The sequence below is a fragment of the Perna viridis genome, chromosome 10 (assembly GCF_037379345.1).
Source record: "Perna viridis isolate PV_CMFRI_1.1 ecotype Kerala chromosome 10, ASM3737934v1, whole genome shotgun sequence".
NCBI lineage: Eukaryota > Metazoa > Mollusca > Bivalvia > Mytilida > Mytilidae > Perna > Perna viridis.
Genome location: NC_142454.1, coordinates 12,311,245 through 12,333,952, shown reverse-complemented (window position 1 = coordinate 12,333,952; position 22,708 = coordinate 12,311,245). Strand labels below are relative to the sequence as shown.

Here is a 22,708-nt window from a genome sequence, read left to right as displayed (position 1 = left end):
ACATAATCAAGTCAATTTTTGGGTGGTGTGGCCCATTTGAGCATAAACTTGAAACCGTAAGAGATAAACATTTATCTGAAATCTGACTGAAAAACACAGGCAGGTATTTCATAAGGAAACCACTATATAAAAGAATTGAAAGCAGACGAAAAAATATTAAAAAATCGACTTCCCGGGTGTGACCACTTACAAATCGAAAACCGTAAGAGATACCTGGAATCTGATTGAAAAAAGCAGACACGGATTTTCATGATGAATCCAATAAGAAAATTTAAATTCGGACGAAAAATAAAATGCCTTGCAGGCCGCAGCTTGATACGACCACATACGTCGGGCCCTGAAAGTTGGGACAATTGTGACCACCATTCAAACTTGACAGAGCTACGAATTTGATTAAGATTAGATATTTGACACAAAATAAAAATTTAACCAGAACCAAAGTGGTCACTTTTTTGTCGGTATTCCGGACAAAACCTGCAAAATCAATCCCAAACTTTCTGCTGGGATATGCCACCGTGCAGTACAATTTCAAAGCAATCCATTACCTTTCGCTCATGTTAACGTGCAGAAATCAGTAAAAATACTTGTTTCTGGTCCCTTATTCTTACTTGGCTCACGTCATAACCCCCCCCCCCACTTAAATTTAGAACGGTTTGGGCTATAACCCCAAAATCAATATCAACTTTCCTTTTGTGGCTTGGAACCTTGTCAAATTCTGTCATTAAGATCAACCAAAACTTAAATTATGGCACAAAAACCAAGTGTCTAGGGATGACGACGTTCCCATACCAATATACGACCATAATAAATATTAATTTGTGGTCGAATAAAAAACAGGTCAACAATCAGCATTTCTCTTTCAATCTTTACGTTGATGAACTTCCAAAAAGTATTAGTGGGGAAAAGCTTTCGAACCCTCGTGGGGTCTGGGAGTAAGCCAGAGCATCAACAGTGCAGCCCATCTGTTAGTAGGACATACTGTGAGTTCTTCAGTAAGGTTTCCTAAGGTCAGGCTAGGCTACCTCCATCTACTAACTGAATTCCTGTAAGTAGCATTGTGCAAGATCCCAAGGTAAAGTCAAAGACCGTATAAAAAAAAAAAAAAAAAAAAAAAAAGTGGTTGACAGCAATGGCTGTTATGGTGATCCCATGATGGAAGAGGAAATTAGGGTAAGAATAATTTTCTTTAATAAAGTTGTCTACTCAAGTTATTTAACGAAATAATAAAAAAAAACATGTTTGACAGAGAACAAATTTTAATAACAGTACAATAAAATTATATAATGCACCATAAAGAACTAACATAACATAGCACTTTAAGTTGGAAATAGAACCATTAATTTGGGAAGATTTTGAAATTTGTCAAGGAATGCACCAGGAAAAATAGCGCATTTTCTCTCTCCCTTTTCAGATGAAGATGAAATGAAAGATTTTTTTTTACATTTTTGCTTTTTTCTTTTAAAAAATGGTGGTTTCACAAAATAAGTTTTTTCTCTGGTAAGAATAGAAGAAATCTTATGCATGTGTCTTTGGACAAAAAATGAAGGAAATACACCTTACTGATAAGAATAAGCCTAAATATTACTTCACCAGCTGAAAACAAATTTCCAACAGAACAATATCTACCTTGTATTTTGATTGCAGTAGGCAATAGGACTATTATACTTTAATAATTATTTGTTGTTGGCATTGAAATGTGAATAAATAATGAACAATGTACAAAAATAAAATATTCTATCCTGTATCAGGGCTGTCATTGTCCCCTGATATCCAACCTATCACAGAGTATAAAATAGCTGTCAACTCCTCAGGTTAATACCATTAGCTTCATATAAAAAAACATGATTTTTTTTTAAAAATCTTACTTGCATTGCAAAAAAAAATGCAATTAAATTTCTTTTAGAATTTTTATTTTCATATATTTGATCTTAATACATCATTTTACGAAAGAAGACGATCAAGGATTAATAATAAAAGAATCTCCACTTTATAAGATCACATGTGGTATTTCAAACATTTAAACCTAAGTTTTGTTCGATCAGTTATCTCCACCTAAGAGATTGACATTGATTTTGTGTCAATTTTTGTTTGTAAATTTAGTATTTTATATGTTGTAGTATATCAACCAATTACTTGTTACAATAATCTGTACATGCAAGTACACATATAGACATGGTAAGACAATTGACAGCTATTTCCTAATTAATGCAGCAAAGATCTATCAGCATTAAATGATAAAACATGCACCGTAGTCTCATTAAAAACATCATGTATTGCCGCGGACAGCCCGTGCAGGAAGTAACATTTTCACTAATGTTATAGCAGTTTCAGTCTTCAAGGAAGAAATAGTTCCCAGACTTTTTCTGTTCAGAGTCCTGAAATACAAATTAAAAATGTATTAGTTTCATTCAAAATATATTTCTGTTAAGGTTAACCTTGCAATTTTGAATTTTGCTGTGGTATTTTCTTCAACTTGGTATTGTAGTCTTAAAGCAAAGCATCACATGTGAGGCAGATGATATACATCCAGCCAACCAAAATAGGTATCAGATAGGTCTGCGGGAAAAAATCAGGGAGGTGAATTCAAATAGAAAATAGTCTTTAAATTTATTTAAAATCAAAATATGCAGATAATAAACAACGATTGATTGATTATTAGGGTTTAACACCCAAGCAGCAATATTTCAGCTGTATTCAGGTGATAGATCATAAACAAAAAAAAAAAGGAAAAAATTATTTACAATATCTTGATCCAGTAGCTTTAATTTTTTTTTTAAGCAAAACCGTTGAACTATCCTATCTTGCCCCTTCCAGCTATCGTATCTGTTTTCAATTACTTAAAAAATGTAAAATTATGTACAAGTGTGATGCTCGGTTGTAGACGGTATTCAAAAAAAAATATATAATCAATTTCACTCCAATTGATAGTGATAATATTATCATTCATGATATACATTCCTTATATACCTATAATGATATTATGTCTAACTAATAATGTTTCTCAATTCCGAAGTAAATTATTGAACAAAAATAGCACATAAATTTATACATGCATTAAAATGTAACATCATTTTCGGGAAAAAGATTCCTCAATAGAAATTCAGAATCCAAGTTTAATCATGTGTTACTGATTAATGCAGTAATAAAGTATTTTTGGGAAAAAAAATACATGATTCTTAACATATACAAAAAAGACAAACAAAAATAAAATGCAATGCTAATATAAAAGGAACAGTCACAACAAAAGGAAAATAAAAAAATACACAAAAAACAACCAAACAAACAAAAATAAAAATATATTTTTACATTATCAAGATGGGGCTTTTGTCTGGGGGGGGGGCTTATGTCCCAGGCCCATTAATAGCATGTATTTGTAAGTTGGTTAAAATCTTTATTCAAGTTGTCAATGCAACATTAAATTATCCATTAAAACCTCTTACAGGTGATTGATTGAAAAAAAAATACTATGAGGTAACAAATAAAACACAAATATCAAGTGATACTGGTACCACAAAAATTGTACTTTTTTACAGGCAAGCTATTGTTAAAATGTATTCCCAGATGTATACATTTTTTTAACTTTTTCTAAGCAAAAAAAATTGTATAGTTTTATCATCTTCAATGACCACCATTTCGTATAACAGTAAGCAGAATACCATATGTGATTGGAAATTATACTTTCATATTTCTAGCCTTAAGCACTTTTCTATTATCAACATTTTAATTCATTCTTTTTTTTTTTTTTTTTTTTTTTTTAAATATTATATTTACATGTAATGCTCATACCTTTACTGAGGCCAGTTTGTTGATTCTTGGTCGGAAGTTGTTTGGATCTCTTCTGAATGTAATCTCCAAGGATTGCAAGAACTTATTCATACCATTCAACAATGACTGAGGTCTGAAAAGATTGAAATAAATACTTCATTGCATTTTTAAATCTACAGGTATCAAATGTGTCAATCAACGGACTTTATGGTAGTTTTTCATATGCTCCCATATGAATGAAAGACTGGGATAATAAATGTCACATCTTCCAAAAGGAATTACACTAACAGTTTAATTTAATTATGGGTTCCAATATTAACTTGCAGGACATACCATTTAACTTTAGCTCTGAACTTCACAAGAGAATTTATGGATCAATCAAGGAAAAAGTTTACAGAGGGAGGTCCTTTCTTGTACAAGTTTACAGAACATTTTGTTCTATAGTTTTCAATCTGTAAAATCCTACAATCAAATATCTTACGAGCAAGCAACAGTGTCGATTCCAGGGTTTCCTTCAAACACAACAACTCTATCAGCAAGATATGTGGCCATAATGAAATCGTGTTCTACTATAAAAGCTGTTTTCTTGGCATGGAGAATAAATCTGAAAGAGAGTGTAAAAAAAAAGATCTGAAAATTTGATCTTATATGACAACATTGGCTAAGAGCTGTTCCATTAAAAGATATGATGTATCCAGGAAAAGGCACTTTTTCACAAGGGGAGTCACCCATAGAAGTTCTATTGATGTTTAGTACTAAACACCCACTCATATACAAATAATAAAAATGCCTTCCCCATCCCTCACACATTTTTCTGGAACAGTCCTTAGACTGCTACACACAGCCATTTAATTTCTTCCACTGGTTAAATTTGGAGCATGAGAAAGCTAATCTTGCATACATGTATAAAATTTGATGAAAATTTAAAATGACCTAAAATAGTGTTGAACAAATCTACACAATTTCCACAAAATCAAAAAGCCAATCTCAGTATAAATATATTACTAATTGTAGGTATTCAAATTAAAAAAAAAATACTTGATATATATACATAAAAGACGTACATGTAAAATAATTTTGTCACTGTTTTACTATCTATCAGTAATAACAAAAACTCATTTTTTGATGATGAAGATTTATACAGTTATGAGTTTAAGAGTTTATCATGAAGCAGCTTTCTATCAAATTAATTAGATCAAAACATGATAGACATGGGTCCAGTTTCATAAAAGATCGCAAATTGTGCTTTTCCTCAACTCCTACCTCAACTCATATTTTGACCAATCAGATCACAGATTTGACGAAAAACTTAGGATCTGAGGAAATTCTCAAGTTCACATTTTTTTTATTAAACCCAGGCCATGCCCTGTATGTATTTGATGAATGATGACCTACCTTTTGATAACTTTAGCAGCGTGGAGACGCTGTTCTGAATCAAGGTAAGCTGAAGGTTCATCAATCAGATAGACATCAGCAGGTTTACCCAAACAAAGGGCTAATGCAACTCTCTGCAATTCTCCTCCAGACAGATTTTGTACCTACATGTAAAACAAATAGCCATTATGATCAAAAGTACTAACAGGGTAATTACCACTCAATTATATTACTATCGAAGAAAAATTATTTTTATTAATTATGAATAATATTTCTATTAATACTGAAAGTGTAAAATTTGAAATTTAATTTCTTTGCAACTTATACTACATGGACTGATATAAATAAAAATGTATAAATACTGGAATTGTTACATTTAAACATTTACTTTGTTTTGAAATTTTATTTAGTCAAGTTTTAAAGTTTAGATGAATGGCATAATCAATTACAGTCAAACCTCGGTAGCTCGAACTCCAAGGGACCATTGAAATGTGTTCAAGTTATCGGGAGTTCGAGAAATTGAAGTTCGAAAATTTCCGGATTTTTTTCATTGCCGGTCCGAGTTCGACTTTAATGTTAGAAATTGCTTACTTATTACGAAGTTGTGTTTGTTCGTGGGTCTTTTTCATTTGCTTTCGGAAAATTATGTTTATTTGTGGTCATTAAAAATGCTGTGTTTGCTTTTAAAAACGTTCAGAGTTTTTTAATGCTTTCATCATACCGACTTTGGAACATTCTCAAACTTTAATCAGTACTATGTTAAGATCAAAACTACCTAATTAGTGATGACTTAAGTATTACCTGTAATTAATAAAAATGACACTGACTAATGATAGGGTTTCAGTTTTTCACATCTTTTATTATCCAAGCTAACAAAATGGCTGTCGAGTTCGAGTTAGTGATGGTTATTCTCTAAGATTTACCACCAAACGGACCAACTAGTCAGTTCGAGTGTTCGAGAAATCCATAATTATTTATATTGATTATATAGAAGAAAATTTTGGTACTTTGAATTGTGTTTGAGAAATCTCGGGTGTTCGAGCCATCCGAGTTCCAGCGAGTGAAGTTCGACTGTAGTTATAATGTATTTTGATCTTTGATCTTTTCATCATGTTCCTAACTGCTTATTTAACTATGATAACAATTTTCAATTTATAGTTTGAAATTGAAGTCAATCAGGAAGTATTTAATTGAAACCATTGCACTTTTTGTTTTCATTTCGAAATAGAATTAAAAAAAATACACAAAAAAAACAAAAAAACAAAAAATCTTCCTAAATACACTAAACAAAATAAAAAAAAATACACAAAAAATGCAATACAAATATAAAAGGATCACACAACAAAAGAAAAAATAAAATACACAAAAAATATATATATATATATATAGTGATAAACATTAAGCTTATTATAAGGCCATACAAAAAAAAATGCCAAGGTTCTCAGGCCACTTTTTTAAAAAAAATTTTCAAGAAATTTCATCAAAGTGAACAACTCTGTAAATGTACAGGATGTTGATAAGTTAAATAAAATACTCCATGGCATTACAACTTTACTGGAATAAAAAATGTGGCAAGAATTAAAAGCCACAAGACAAACTTTCGTTTTTAATGGTCAATGTTAAAGAACAGCCTCATTCGCATCATACTTTTTACATTTCTGTCCAGCACACAGATGATTCCCTAACTAATTTAAAGTCGATTCCAGACTGGATATGAAAATTTCCAGATTTTACTGTAATAAAAATCACATATGCGGAGGATGCAGCAGTGCCTGAGAACCTAACATTTTTTTTTTTGGGCCTAAGATGGGGGACTTATGTCCTAGACCAGTCTTACAGTATATTAATGTGTCTTACTTCATTACCATAGAACACATGTGTGATCTTTCAGACTCTCTCTTTTAAATGGTTGTACAATTTCATCAAAATTGTGCTTAGTTTTAGTAATCTTACAAAACAGTCAGAATTATATTTACAGATCAAAACGGAATAATCATCAAAAGAAATATTACTGTTACAGACTATACCCTCCAGGTTTATATGATTTATTTGGATTACTATATCATTTTCGGGAAAATAACTCAGCATTTCTAATCAGAATCCGTAGTTTAATCATTTATAGTAATCCAATAACTCCAGGAACATTTAGAACAATACAGTAATCTCTTGATTAGAGGAGTGACAATTACTTAGTTCCATTATAATAAACAATATTTTTTGTATTGTGTGAAAATTTTTCTTTCTTCTCACCACAGTGTATACTTTTCATTTCAACGACACAGTAAAATGATTTCACAAGCCGACTTGTGTAAACACTGTTGTCAGGATTGTTATGGAAAGATAAAATAAAAACTGTTTGGTCCAATATCATAAATATACTAGTCAAGAGAGAAACCTAGTGCCACCTCAGTGAGTATCCAATAGTTAGTGCTAGCCAAATGTAATTGTTACACCTCTTAGGCTGGTTTCACACACTGTTAGCAAGTCTATTTTTTTTTAGTGTATTTTTATTTGTAGTTGGTGTTGGTTGATTCTATCTCAGTAGTTCCTAACAAAGATACACCACACCATACTAAACTATTACCTCCTGGTCAATGATATTCTCTATCATCAATGGTTTCATCACATCAGTAACAAACTGTGGATGTACATAAGCATCTCTGATTCTTTCATGTAACAACTGTCTGACAGTGCCCTGAGATTTAGGACTTATCTTCTGTGGTTTGTAGCTTACATTCAACATTGGACAAGGTCCTGTAATTAATTATGGTTTTAAGGAGGTAGACCTGGTGTAAGGGAATAACTCATAGTCGGGATATGTTTATATCATATTCAATTTCACCAAAGTCTTTCAAGCTATGGTTTGAAGCAGAATAAAATGAATCCAAGTTAGATGCTTACAAAAATTGATGTAAAATGCTGAATACAAACATTCCAATGATTTTTAAGACTTGTGTCTCTTACCCTAGGTCTACCTCCGTAAAGTTTTAAAACTTCTGTGTACTTGGATACCCAGAATCCTATCCTGATATGTCTTTCTTTTTTCTCATTGAAGAACAGTTTTCTAACAATAATTAGAATTTGACTAGCAAATCATTACAAGTCTAATGATGTACAAAATAATTCTCAAATCTGTTTAATTGAAAAAAAAAAATTCTGCAATATTCATATTCATAAATGTTACAGTCATTTTAACTGCAAATTTTCATTACACAGAAACACTGTTAATATATTCAGAACACATAATACCAGTTTAGATATATGCTTAAGGTCAAATACAAAATGTAGATTTAAAAAAAATTGTCATCAGCTGAGTCTTCCAATTTTTTCACAAGTATAATATCCATCAAATTAAGAATAACAATTGAGGGCTATGCATATAAAATCTTTGAATACTAACTTTTTCCAGCTTGAAAGTAAAAAAAAAACTTAGACAGATATTATAAGTTTACACACACTTATCCCCAATTCATTTTTAAATTCCACCTTACAGTGATATCATACCTCCTTCATCTGGTTGTAACTTTCCAGCCAACATTCTGATGAATGTTGTTTTACCAGTTCCATTTTCTCCCAACATCACAATGATTTCAGAGTCTGTAAACTGTCCCTCTCTTACACTAAGATTGAAATTTCCTAACAAATAAAAAGTAAATTTTAAAGATAAGTAGAATTGTGATGTACTTACATGAGCATCAAAGAATGCATGCATGTAAAGTTATTATTTTATTCCATTCTTTACATTTGAATGCTAAGAGATAAATTCAGGTACTACTACAAACACTTGTACAATTACTATTTTGAGCTACTCATGTTCAATATTTTATGAGATTTTCTTATCAAGGAATGTTTCATGCATTGCAGGACAATAACATCACTTAGGTTTCTCTCTAAATACAAAGCAATACACACCTAATATTTTCTTCATATCTGGGTATTCATATCTACACATTCTTTTGATTTCTTCCTCCAAGGCAGTTTCAGCTACTTTGAATGTCAGAGAGCTCTCCCTAAATCGGAGATTTTCAGTTGGTACAAAACCATCCAAGAAAATATTAATACCTGAAAAATGCATCAAAATTTCATTATCAGCACACAATGCAATTTCAGCATTTTAGTTAATAAGTTTCAAGATGATGATGCCCACAGTCTTACCCTTCTTTGTCATACTTTTTTTACTAGATAATGAGAGTATATGAGAATATCTGCAGGTAGTCTGAATAAAAAGCTTCATAGAGCAAAGCATGAAAGTGAAGAAACAATAGTTTTTGACATGCTTAAGCATACAGACTTACAACTGGTTTGGATTCTATATTGCACAAAGTTTGAAATTCAAATAAAAATTTTCCAAACCAGATCAAAAATAAACAAAAAGCTCCCAGGAGCCTGAATCGCTCACCTGGTTAAAGTTTGTCTTTCAAGGGCAATGAATTGAACAAGGAGTTGTCCAACAATTTGGACTCAAGAAGACTTTGGTAGGACTGTCATAAGGATCATTTCAGTGATAGAAAGTTTCTTTCTTTTACAGTTTTAAAGATATTAGCTGGAAAATGTAAAAAGAAAAAAAAAACAAAAAAACTCATTTTTCATCTTTCAAGGGGAATAACTATTACAGGAGTCACCTGACAACTCTGATCCATGATGACTTTTGAAGGCCTTAAAATTAGAGTCATTCCAGCTATAGAAATAATTTTGCTAAACCTAACAGTTTTGGAGATATATGCAAAAACTACCGTCTGTCCCCTATGTTCTATTTTTAGTAACAGTAGCTATGCTTTTCGATGAATCAAAAATCCCCACATCAGTTCTATGCAAGATACCCCAAGGAACATTCATACCAAGTTTGGTTCTAATTAGTCAAGTAGTGTCAGAGGAGAAGAGTTTTGTATAATTGTTAACGACGATGACGGATGCCAAGTGATGGCAATAGCTCACTTGACCTTTGGCCAGGTGAGCTAAAAAATTATTTTTTTTAGGGTGTGGCCCCTCTGATCCATTATAACTTGAAATTCATAAGATATATCTGAAATCTGATTAAAAAATGCAGTCAGTGATTTTCATAAGGATACCAATAAAAAAATATACATTTTGAAATCAAGACCAAAAATAAATAAATATTAAAATATGCATTACCTCACATGTAACACAAATCACTACATCAAAACATTAAAAAAAATACCAAAAAAAAAATATTGTGTAATAATCTTGATGGCTTATCACAACCTTGTTAAAAAGCAATGGTATAATAGTAGAGGTATGTACTGACAATTCAAAGAAGGACAACTCCCAATTCATAATGAGGAATTGAATTTGCATTTATGGTAATTGCCTTTTCTTTCTAATATTAAGGACAGTCTACATACCTAATGGCTTTAGTATCATTTCCAATGTTGTTTTCAAAACCCCCAAAAATCAACCCAATTCTATTTTCATGAAGTGCAACTTCAAAGAAATTAAAAAAGGCCATTTATGACCTTTTTACCATTACAATGACTGTTTCTGACCCCTTATAGTCCTTAATTCCTTAACAGATCAAGTCACAACCCAAACAAGAGGCACCCAGGAGCCTGAATCGCTCACCTTGTTGAATTTTGCCTTTCCACGGCAATAAATTAAACAAGAAGTTGTCCAACAATTTTGACTCAATAAACCTTGATAGGACTTATCATAAGGATTATTTCAGTAAATGAAAGTCTAATATATCGTAGTTTTCAAGACATTGGCTGAAAACACCAAAAAAAAAAAAAAAAAGGGGCAATAACTCTTATAAGAAGGCCTCTGATAAATTTTATGCCGGAAGACTTTTGTAGTCCTATAAATAAGGATCATTTCAGCAATTGAAAGAACTTGGCTAAACCTATCAGTTTTGGAGATATATGCGAAAAACTACTGTCTGATCCCTATGTTCTATTTTTAGTAACAGTGGCCATATGTTTTTGATGGATCAAAAAACCCCACTTCAATTCTATGCTGGATACCCCAAGGATCACTTATACTGAGTTTTGTTTCAATTGGTAAAATAGTGTCAGAGGGGAAGATATTTGAAAGAAATAACATTAAAAATAGCAACGTCGAAAAAGGGCAATAACTCCAACAAGGCTTAATAGATTAAAATGAAAATTTGACCGTAGATAGATCTCATCATGCTGAACACTTTTTACCCATTTCAGAATGGGCTAAACCTAACCGTTTTGGAGATATATGCGAAAAAACCACTGTCTGACCCCTATGTTCTTTTTTTAGTAATGGTGGCCATGTTTTTCAAAAGATCAAAAATCCCCACACCAGTTCTATGCAGGATACCCCAAGGAACATTCATACCAAGTTTGGTTCCAATTGGTCAAGTAATGTCAGAGTAGAAGATTTTTGAAAGAAATAACATAAAAAATAGCAAAATTGTTGAAAAAGGGCAAAAACTCCAACATGGCTTAATAGATTAAAATGAAAATTTGACCCCAGATAAATCTCATCATGCTGAACACTTTTAGCCCGTGTCAGAATTTGGCTAAACCTAACCATTTTGGAGATATATGCCAAAAACTACTGTCTGACCCCTATGTTCTATTTTTAGTAACAGCGGCCATGTTTTTCAACAGATCAAAAATCCCCATATCAGTTCTATGCAGGATACCCCAAGGAACATTCATACAAAGTTTGGTTCCAATTGGTCAAGTAGTGTCAGAGAACATTTTTGAAAGAAATAACATTAAAAATAGCAAAAAAAAGTCGAAAAAGGGCAATAACTAAAACATGGCTTAATAGATTACAATGAAAATTTGACCCCAGATAGATCTCATTATGCTGAACACCCCAAGGAACATTCATACCAAGTTTGGTTCCAATTGGTCGAGTAGTTTCAGAGGAGAAGAGTTTTGAAAAATTGTTAAGGATGACAATGGACGATGACGATCGCCAAGAGATGGCAATAGCTCACCTGGCCATGGGACAGGTGAGCCATAAATCAAAACAACGCTTCCTTTCCTGATACTTCACCTTGTGGTATAATTTCATAAAGATCTATACAGTTATACTTTTACTCAGTGAAACCATAATTGTCTATGGACGACATCATCACGATACCATTATATGGCCGCAAATTTTTTGTGGTCGTATACACAAGGTTCAACACTAACATTGGTCCTACAAACCTGCCTACCTTATTTTAGGGAGGACAACCTTGAAGTTCAAATTGGTAGTCCTTTGGGTACCCCAGGTAAATTCTTAAAATTGTAAAATTCTTAAAACAGCTATTCAAACTTCAGACAGTGTCCAAACGATCATGAAAGTGTTCTGTGGTAGTTGAGTGGGACATATTGGTATAAAGTAGGGCAGATTTCTACCTAAAGAGTTATTTAAATTACTTGCTAGTGAAGCTAGATTAGTATAGAATTGGAACTATTCTATTTCAACTAGCTGTAAGAACTCATTCAATTGCCACTTGTACACTCTATAAAATTAAGACTACATAGTGAACTTCTGACAGATCTCTTACCTTCCCTGACACTAAAAGGCATAGTAACTACTCCATAACATCCTGGCACTCCATAAAGACAACATATAAAGTCTGATAAGTAATCCAATACAGACAAGTCATGTTCTACCACTATAATATATTTATCTGGGTGGATTAATGCTCTTATTGCCAAGGCAGCTTTCAGTCTCTGTTTAACATCCAAGTAACTAGAGGGCTCATCAAACATAAATCTGGAAATAGTAAAAAATTGTAATGTCAAAGCTTTAATTATTAGTTAGTAGTCTGAATTCCTGACAAACTTATGTAAACTCTTATCTAACTATGATGCAGGTACAACTTCTCAGTAGACAGAGTCAATAATGCTTATAAATTATAGTTATATGTTTGTTTTCATAAAACTATTATGCGATAATTACTGGACCAATCTCGTTTTTCAGATTATAGAGTTACCTCAGAATAAGAGATATTTCTCAACATTGTCCATCTGAATGTGAACAGCATTTATCTCATTCATCACTGGCCTTACAATCAATCAAATCAGAATTTTACAATTTTTTTTTCATTTCCAATGTAAATGCTTCATATTATCCTATATCAACCACACTACAATGATTATCTATCTGTAGCAGATGTACACCTTTTTTTGCAACTTTTATAGACAATTTATATATTCAGCAGTATAATCTATTTTTGAACAACTTCTGTAAAATCATGTATTTTATCGACAGAAAAAAAAATTGTAGACACAATACAGTAAGTGTTCAATATATTGTATCTTTATTATAAGTTCAGCTATAAAATAAAGCAATCACTGGGTGACATGTCATGTCTGGATAGTGCAGCTTTGAAAAGAATTTTGCAGAATACAAATATGCAGAGTTTAAAATAGTAGCCTGCCAGCTTGAGACTGGCTACTTTTAACAAAAATCTATATAGCCATACAGTTAATGTATTCAGGACTGGCGAGAATTTGAGTGAGTTTCTTTCCCTGAAATATGAAAATTTTATTTTACAATTTGTGTGATAAAAATAAGCCAGTCAGGTCCCACATGTTCTGTCTACAAAACTACGGCTGTTTTCCATGGTCACAAATGAATGTACTGAGTGATAACTGAGACCAGTGCACATGTTTACAACACTTACATATCAGCTTTCTGTATACACACCATAGCACAGGCAAACCTCTGAAGCTCTCCTCCTGATAAATCTTCTACATTTCTGTCCCTTACATGCAACAAATCTGAAATATTGTATAAATTACAAATCATGCCCAACATTCTACAAACTCAAAGGCAATAAATGTAAATACATGCAATTTAAAACAGGGGTTTACTTGGGAAATTCACTTCAAATAAATTAATTCCCTCCTTGAGCATTTACAAGATGGATGAGCATAAGGTCTCATGGACCAACTTCTATATGCCATTTTCCTTCAAGCAGATGAGCCAAATGCCAAATTGTCAAAATGTAAAAATCCCATAACCTTAAACTCCTTCCCTTTATCAATTCATGGCATAATATGCATTAGGTCTTGACACTGATCTTTGGTATCATACTACCAATCTTAAAGGAAAAGTATCTAAATAGCTATCTGAAGTCAACAAAGCTCAGAACAAGAGATGTTTTTCAACACAAACTGTCAGAATGTGAACAGCAATTATCTCATTCATCATTGTCTTGAGGCATCTAGTCTTATCTTACATGTAGTCTATATGTTATATTCAATTTGTGGACTGTCAATATTGAATTTCGTGCAAGCAATTTTGATTTGTGTAATCTACAATTTGATAAACAGTTTGTGAAATAACTCAACAGATATGTATTTTTAATATGAAATCGTTGATAGGATACTACAGCTTGAAGAAACTTTTGAATAACAGTTGGAAGTTCAATCAGCTTGCTAAATACAGACATGAATTTGAATGAGAGCTCTGTTCATTAATGAGAGATGTACAAGACCTAATATCTTCTAAGATATACAAATTCACACTAGCTTTAAGGTGATGTGTTCTTTTTCAAAAAGCAAAAACTGTATATGGTCAATGAACCTCAGTATAATTATCACCAGACAAGTCTGAATGTGAACAGCAAAGATTTTTTCTACATTGATTTACTGGTTTTATCAAACATATATTCTATATACAGTGTAATCAGTCTTACCCATCTGTTTGCAGACTTCCAGTTGGTTTTTCAGATCATCTTTCTTATCCAATAATGCCTGAACTGAACCCTAAAAGTAACAATCATTTTAAGCTTAAATAGTCACCAGAGATTAACTATAATTTAAAGTGTAGTTGGAGAGTTTTAGATTACAGGTCATTATTAGTTTAAACATATTTCATTTGTAATAAACAAAATGGACCAGACATAAGTAAAATAACATACTTATGAAATCTTCTCATAAAATAGTAATAATTACAATAAAGTATTGGCATACTATTTATGTTTTACAAAGTTAAGACTAGACAGTAAAAATATAATATTAGGTGATGTGGTATGGTGAGATGTGATGTGATGTGATGTGCACTAATTCAGCGCAAGCAATAAGGAACCTTTTAGTGCATTTAACAAATGAATATACACGGTCCATCACAACCTGATATTGTTTTTCTGATAGATTTTCTGCACGACCAACAAGTAGATGTAGGTCTATATTGCAAAATTCAAGAACCCACTGTACATCATTATTACATACTGAAATGTGAATTAGAAAAATTCACAGAGGAATTCATAAGTAACCTTTGTCCATTCTAAACTCCGTGCCAATAAAGATTACAAAGAATTGGAAAACAGCCAGTAATTTACACTACTTAGTATAACAAGAATCCTATTGCTACGATCAGGATTGAAATAAACAGAAGAAATTGGGTCTGAAATTGTTATATACATGCAATCATTCTGTAAGGCTTAATTTTGTGTTTCCAGTAACCCAATGACTGTATTTTTCTATGGTGTCAAAAAAAACAAAACAAAAATAATAGATTTTTGGAGTTTTTGTCACCAGTTTTTCACTCGATTGCCTTACTTTCAAATGTAGATGTTCAAAATTAGGTTTCAATGTCCTACAAATCTATAATTTGTGACATAAAAAAAACCTACCTACTGACCCTAACTTTGAAGGACATAATACCGGAAATACAGACTACAGAATCTTTTTAGGCCCGAGATATAACAGAGTTCCTTAAATTTGAAACAGAGCGAACTGGCTCAGCACAGATATTTCAACTCTCCTTTATAATTATAGCACAGTGCCCACAGTGCATGTAGTGCATCCTTACCAAAAACTGATCCAGAGAGCACAGTGCCAAATATTGTTATAGCACTTTAAAGCAGTTGAATACTGGTCCAGGTAGATTCAAAACCAACAAAAAAGCCGAAAAGTGGAGAAATTGGAAGTTAACTCTCAGTAAAAAACAAGGTCATAATATTTCGCAGGGGTCAAAATATCATATGACACTGGTATGGTTATATCAATTTTAAAAAGCTGATTTTCCTTTTTTGAGTGGAAAAAATTATGTCTGGAGAACATTTGGTTAACCAATGAGAATTGTTACAATTAAATTTCAGTCAAATCTGCCATACATTAAAGACTTCAAACACTAACATCCATACCTTGACAGCTTTCGGAATTTGGTCCACATACTGAGGTTTTATAATAGCTTTTAGATCGTCTTCTAAAATTTTGGTGAAGAAATTCTGCAATTCTGATCCTCTGAAGTAAGTCAAAATTTCTGTCCAATCAGGTGGGTCCTGAAAATATATGGATCACTGTCTCATCATAAACAACCAGTAGTCTACCAGAATGACCTGAATCTATCATGAACTACTAATATTCCATGTGTTTTTATACTTTCACGCAATCTATTTTAATTAATTACTAACCCAACAACCTGGTAATAAGACGTCTCAGAAGACGTCAGAGTTTCAAAAACTTATGCTGAATCTTAATGAATTATGTAAATTTTGTTGAAATCTTTTAATTTTTTCTTCCCAACTATTTAGTGAGATTGAACAAAATCACTTTTCCATTCAACAGAGTTCTAGAATTCCCTTTTCCCATCACCCAAGGGGGGGGAGAAGTTTTGGTAAGGGATAGTAATTGGTAACCTACAACTTTCCCTATGTCAAGAGGAATAAAGATCTGTGCTTTAAGCGCATGATACACCCATTGCCCTTTTAACTTGGCCTTGTGCTTTTAATGAATTTATATGATAAACTAGAAATACTGTAAGCCCAGTAAAATACCCTCCCCCCCAAAAAAAAAGTAAATAAAAAATGCTCAAAAAATTGGCACTATCAAGGCTACCTAAAAGTGAACTAAGATTGTTGTCTTAATTTTTCATCCATACATTGCTATCTTGTTCAAAACACCCTTTTCTGAAAAGGTTACCAAGTAAATTTTATATTTATTAAGGCATATACATATATACAAATTGGAAGGGAGCTTACTTCAATATATATGAGCAATTCACCAAAGTTTCATAAAAGTTAATGAAAAAGTTTTTGAGTTATTATGCGAGAACTAGAAAATCACCCCCTTTTCAAGTATAAAAATTCATAACAAGGAAACGAAAAATATGAAATTTAGAAATTGAAACGGAGCTTACGTCAATAAATGTGAACAATTCACCAAAGTTTCATAAGAGTTAGTGAAAGTGTTTTCGAGTTATTGTCTGAAGTGTTGACGATTGATGGAAGGACAACTGTATACCATAATGCGTCCGGTTTAATACATCATATAAAAACTTCAAATTTTCAATTAAAAACATTTTTTAGAGGTACCAAATAAATTCGGCAAGGGGTCTGGGGCCGCTGAAGGCCCCCCGTGGGTCCAGGGCTACGCCTTGGTGGGGGGTCTGGGGGGGGGAGCTCCCGCATGTTTGCCTTTTTGAGATTTAAATTTTGACTTAAAAAAAAAAAAAGGATTAAGTCTACAATATTCGCTTCAGTTTTGTTTAAAATATACGAATTTGAAATCAAGATATATGATGAATCATAAATGATTTAGTCTAAAAACACAACAAATATCGGGAAAAATTACAGGTATGGGGACAATTAACAAAAACAAATGGCATTTTTTTTTTACGTTTTCATAGAATCTTCACCTGTGTTTAGCTCTTTGTTCGGCAAAAAATAATCGATGATTGCTTTGACATTGTTAAGTCACCACATGTTTTCTACAAATGGACACTGTACGTTAAATCGTCGTAAGTTAAAGCGCTTTACCACTTTGATTCTGACATGGACCTCGACGAAGACACCAATATAAACAATAATAAACACTAAAGATTGCGATTTTGGAGACATAGCCTACAGACAGAACGATCTTAGATACCTATTTACTAGATTTTTCCTCATGATTTTTTTTGCTTATATTTTATTCCGCCTGTACCAGACGCTACCATAGCCGGGTAAAAGTACCGGTACCGGCTCTTAATGAAAGCACTGACAACATACATCAAATTTTCCGAGATTGGGCTTTTGTTTTCCTGCTAAGATCTTCAATGCAGTTGATTTCCCAATACCATTAGTTCCTACCAGTCCTAGGACTTCACCTGGTCTTGGGGTGGGGAGTCTACAATGAAAAAAAAAACAATGCAATTCTATGGATCAAACTGAGCAGAACTGGTAAAAAAATCAATCATGAAATTGTACTGGCAGATCATACAGTGATTTTCCTACTGTTTTTGGGAAGGGGCCCAGGGCCCATGCCATTGGGAAAAAAGCGTGTAAAATTGCTAATTTGGGAAATGAAATATATATAAGAAACACTACAGTTCCCTCAGTACTGAAGAGTGCAGATCTCCTTTGGAAGACAATTTAGATACAACAGAGACTGAAGAAAAGTTTGTACTTGTACATTTCTCATCAAATATTCATCTTAATAATGCATATTGTTTTCCTTTTTCATTAGTTTCAAACATTAATAAAACATTTGTCATTTGAATCATTTAATAGTATATCAAAATTAAAGTTTTCTTTCATGTTGTTTATTTTAAGCCAAATGAATCTAATTTCAGACATTTAGCACTATCAGCTGAACTCAGTTTTTCTTTAATAGAACTTGGTATTATGAGACATCGCCACACCAGCAATTGAATTGCCCAGTCAGAAATATTCTTTGACATATTGTTTGGGTCATTTTTCGGCTTGTCAATTTTTAACTATTTATTCCCTTCAAGTGCAATGATGACAGAATCAAATAGATTTCAATGCAATCATGGCATTGATAGTATAAGAAAAACTAACGAAACAACCCGAAAGACAATCCAAATGTAAATAAACAAAGTATGACACAAAAGAAAAAAAAACAACGCAATTGCAACCTTGAGGCGACCAGATGTCAATTTACGAATTTGGGAATTTTACAACCAAAAACTGGGATTTTTAGAGCCTTTTTCTCATTGGGAATGGAGCTGAGTGAACAAAGTACTAGGCCGAGAAATCACGTCTCAAGGAACATTTCACTGGCTTCTTTACCTTGTTTTCAAAAAATTATGCCAGACAATTGGGAATTTTCCTCCCTTTGGGAATAATATTTTTCAACATTTTGGGAAAAGTCTCCAGGGGAAACAGCAGATATTCTGCTGCAATAAAATGGTAACAAAATCATTTTCTATATAAAAAAAATTCTTTTCAGTTGGCAACCAATTTTGGGTCAGCTGTTTAGTGTTTTTAATGTAGGCCCAAAGAAACCAATTTTGTTTATACACAAACCACAATGTAATCTTGAGGGGCTTGTAAATTATTCTACAAACCTGTGTAATTTAAAGGAGTTGGCACTATATCTGTGGGTTGTATCTCTTTCCAAATTACTTGGCAGATTGATAATTGTTATGGCTTCAAATGGACATTTCTGGAAAAAATTAATTGAATTAGCACTTACCTTAACAAGTAAGTTACTTATAGTTTTTCTAAGGCTTTTTACAATAAGAAATTATTTCATTTATAATTTCACTGCTTTCAAATAGAAATTTGTTTGAAGAGTTAGAGGCTCAGTAGATGATTTTTATTCAATTGCACAAGTTTCACCATAAAGAGTTGGAACAAGAATGGCAGACCCTGCATCCAGTTTGACAAATCTACACATTCAAATTGTGATTTCATACCCAGAAATTCCTTTTTATTTATTGAATTTACAACAACAAACTCAGCCGTGGAAATTAGGGTTTGAATTTTAAAGCCAAGACCTTTTTTTCATCTCTGTGGATAGCAATAATTAAAACTTCTCAAAAAAAAAAAAAAAACAAGATTTGCAGGTTCTTGTACTTATTTCTAGGACTGATTCCCATTATTTTTGGACCAGAATAAGGAGTAAACTGAATTGATAACGCAATATAAAATTATCATACCTTGGCACATATACCACAGCCAATACACAGCTCTTCTGATATAAATGCTATTTTGTCAGCAGGACTGACCTCAATACACAGCTTTCCTGGAGAACAGAAAATCAATTTGAAATCACAGATTTCAAAATTAAGAACAACTCTATATGCATGTAGAATGTTCGTAAATTTACATTTATCACTACTCTATTACTGATAAGTGTGACTATGTTTGGGAAATTTGAAACATTTTGGAGACAAAAACATTCAATTGGTGGGAGATATAACGAATTGTTTTATTTTTGCAACATTTCCATTGTATTAAATATATTTGATTGACCTGATTTACCTTGTACCCGTATCAGATTCACATATTCCTATTGTCATTTTATGATATGCTTTACATTCTAATAAAGATTCGAAAAGAGCTTATATAAATCTATCTCTTATTTGAATTCAATTTAAAAGAGGATGAAAATCATGTATGGATGTCATCAACATTATTGGTTGATCTCACTGTTAAAATAAATTTTGATACTTAATTAAATTGGAAGGAATGACTTGCATGTATTTGTTTCTATGATTTATAATTTCATCTTTATAAAAAAGTTTCCCAATGCATGCATGATTGCCACTGCTGACTGCAGACTCAAAATCTTATGATCCTAATACTGTATTTTTAGCAAACCATTGCTTCATTGTCTTAGAGACAAAATTAATTTCTATACCACCTCTTACCCATTCTCACCACAGGGCAAGATTTCTTGCATTCTTGTCTACATCTCTTAGGTTTACACTTATCACTGCTCACAATAGCAATACGGGTAAGTTTATCTTGTGTCTGGCCCTTGGACATGTTAATGTTCTAAAAAAAAAGGAACATATGTTCTAAAGTAAGGCAACACAAAGTCATTACCCAACAAATTTCTGCAATCAATAATCCACCGAATTACAGGAATGCTATGTAAAGAGAAGTATAAGTTCCTCGTGTAATTTTCCACAACATATGGGACACGTGGTGACAAGCTAAATTATGTTGAACTGGATTCTGGATTTATTTCATTGAATGTGAATCGCCAGTAGAATAAGCACGATCTTGAATGAAAAAAAATGCAACAAGATTCCGTGTAAAAGAAAATATTCTAAAAATTAACTCGTTCAGGTATCGCAAAACCAAGAATGGCTCTTATACCAATGAAAGACCGTAACAGATAGGCAACCGGCTTCGTAGGGTCAGTGCAAGATGGCTGCCTCCTATTTCCACATGTTAAGAAATATCGACGTTAAGTTGACGCTTAAAAGTAGAAAATGATAGCGTTTTTCAATTGAATTAATAAAAAAAGGTTTTTGAGATAATAATTTGTTTACAATACTGATATATGTAGTTAAATGTAGAATTATTCCGGTAGAATACTTTATATTTATCACACAAAATAATCAAATCAAACACTCCTCAGATGAAGACATACGGGGTACTATTTGGGTTACTCATTATTTGGTGGGTGAACCAAAGGGTTTAAAAAAGGGGTAATATCAAGGACGAGCCTTGCGTTTCATTTATGAATTACTCTATATCATATGAAATTTACTATCTAAATCTGGTTTGTCAGCTCATAAAATTCAAAGCTAATGGACAATGACAAGTTAAGTACCAGTCCATTTAAAATCCAGACACTGCCCTTATTAAAGTTATTCATCGTGAAACAACAAACAATGCTTTTTCAATCTATACATGCTATATTTTTACGTAACAGTTATCCTTTCCATATTCAGATCTGTGCTTTTGAGAAAATCATACATTTATCTCCCACTAAAATCTACAAAATCGAACAAAATCAAGAGAGATAACTCTTGCAAAGTGCTAATTTATGTACAATCTAAATAAATTTTATCTCAAAAGCGCAACACCCAAATGGAAAACTATGACTGATTATGTGTTCTGTAACTGGTTCTGAATAAGAAATAAAAGTGAATTGGGGGTAAAGTCTTCTATATATTTAAATCACTTATTTAAATGTAAACAAAAGTTCCTCAGGTTAGAAATAGAACAATAAATTATGCATTCTTTTAGATATGCTAGGCTCACTCTCTGGAATGAATTGGCATACGCATTTCATGAGCATACTAATTTTCAACCAGTTTAAATGCCTTGTCAATAACGTAAACTGTGATGTCAACATGGAGATGTGGTTCCTGCAGAACTTAAGAGCAGCTTTTTCATACTTGATATTTTTACTGTTGCTTGCTTTAAATAGTGCTAGTTTTTTTCATATTACAAAGCAGGCTTGCTTATGCTTAGTATATTTATGTGTTTTATAACTCAAATGATTATGATTTTATTTTGATTAATTTGTACTTTGTGTTTGCATGCTTCATGTACCCTTATATTAGCTTTTAATCCTGTTGCCTTTATTATGTATTGTATGTGTATATATATATATATATTGAAGTCATTCTCGCGGGTAGTCCTGATTTCAAGGCGCTCTATTTGTTTCTATTTTGTCGGTGTTTTTTTTTCATGTAAGTTGGCAATAGATAAGATAGGACATTGTTAAGGATTGATTGATTGATTGTTGTTGTTTAATGCCGTTTCGGCGACTAGGGCCATATCACGACAAGAACATTTAATGTAAGGAAAATATTAAAAGCAAGATCAAAGTCTCTTCATAAAATAATGAAATTAAAACAAACCGTATTTACATATAAAACGGTACATAAAAGGTAAACATTAGACATAAAATACATATAGAAACATAACTTCGATAAA

The 22,708-nt window shown here is 32.3% G+C and overlaps 1 protein-coding gene across 4 annotated transcripts; it reads right to left on the bottom strand.

Moving 5' to 3' along the window:
- Window positions 1-1,238: 1,238 nt before the first annotated feature.
- LOC148604552 (ATP-binding cassette sub-family E member 1) lies at window positions 1,239-21,397 on the bottom strand. 4 transcript variants are annotated; one of them, XM_088548477.1, is made up of 16 exons: window positions 21,368-21,397; window positions 20,680-20,807; window positions 19,966-20,051; window positions 19,372-19,469; window positions 18,071-18,188; window positions 16,226-16,363; window positions 14,774-14,843; window positions 13,757-13,853; window positions 12,632-12,843; window positions 9,052-9,201; window positions 8,644-8,775; window positions 7,724-7,893; window positions 5,161-5,303; window positions 4,247-4,369; window positions 3,787-3,898; window positions 1,239-2,375 (listed from the first exon to the last, which is right to left on the bottom strand). In XM_088548477.1, exons 2-16 carry the CDS (start codon window positions 20,795-20,797, stop codon window positions 2,328-2,330), a joined length of 1,815 nt encoding a protein of 604 aa, XP_088404603.1. In that variant the 5' UTR covers window positions 20,798-20,807; window positions 21,368-21,397; the 3' UTR covers window positions 1,239-2,327. The 4 variants fall into 4 exon arrangements, with proteins under 4 accessions (XP_088404603.1, XP_088404604.1, XP_088404602.1 ...); XM_088548478.1 differs by having other exon boundaries at window positions 20,680-20,806; window positions 21,310-21,395; XM_088548476.1 differs by lacking the exon at window positions 21,368-21,397 and adding an exon at window positions 21,134-21,243 and having other exon boundaries at window positions 20,680-20,806.
- Between the last annotated feature and the right edge of the window lie 1,311 nt (window positions 21,398-22,708).

What these genes read in the sequence shown, in the direction of transcription:
- LOC148604552 (XM_088548477.1), bottom strand. Translation starts at nt 20,797, where the DNA reads ATGTCCAAGGGCCAGACACAAGATAAACTTACCCGTATTGCTATTGTG. An exon ending in GCTGTGGTATATGTGCCAAG is followed by an intron (nt 19,470 to 19,965) that starts GTATGATAATTT and finishes AATTTTTTCCAG; the next exon opens with AAATGTCCATTTGAAGCCAT. An exon ending in CCAATCTCGGAAAATTTGAT is followed by an intron (nt 16,364 to 18,070) that starts GTATGTTGTCAG and finishes ATATATTTTCAG; the next exon opens with GACCCACCTGATTGGACAGA.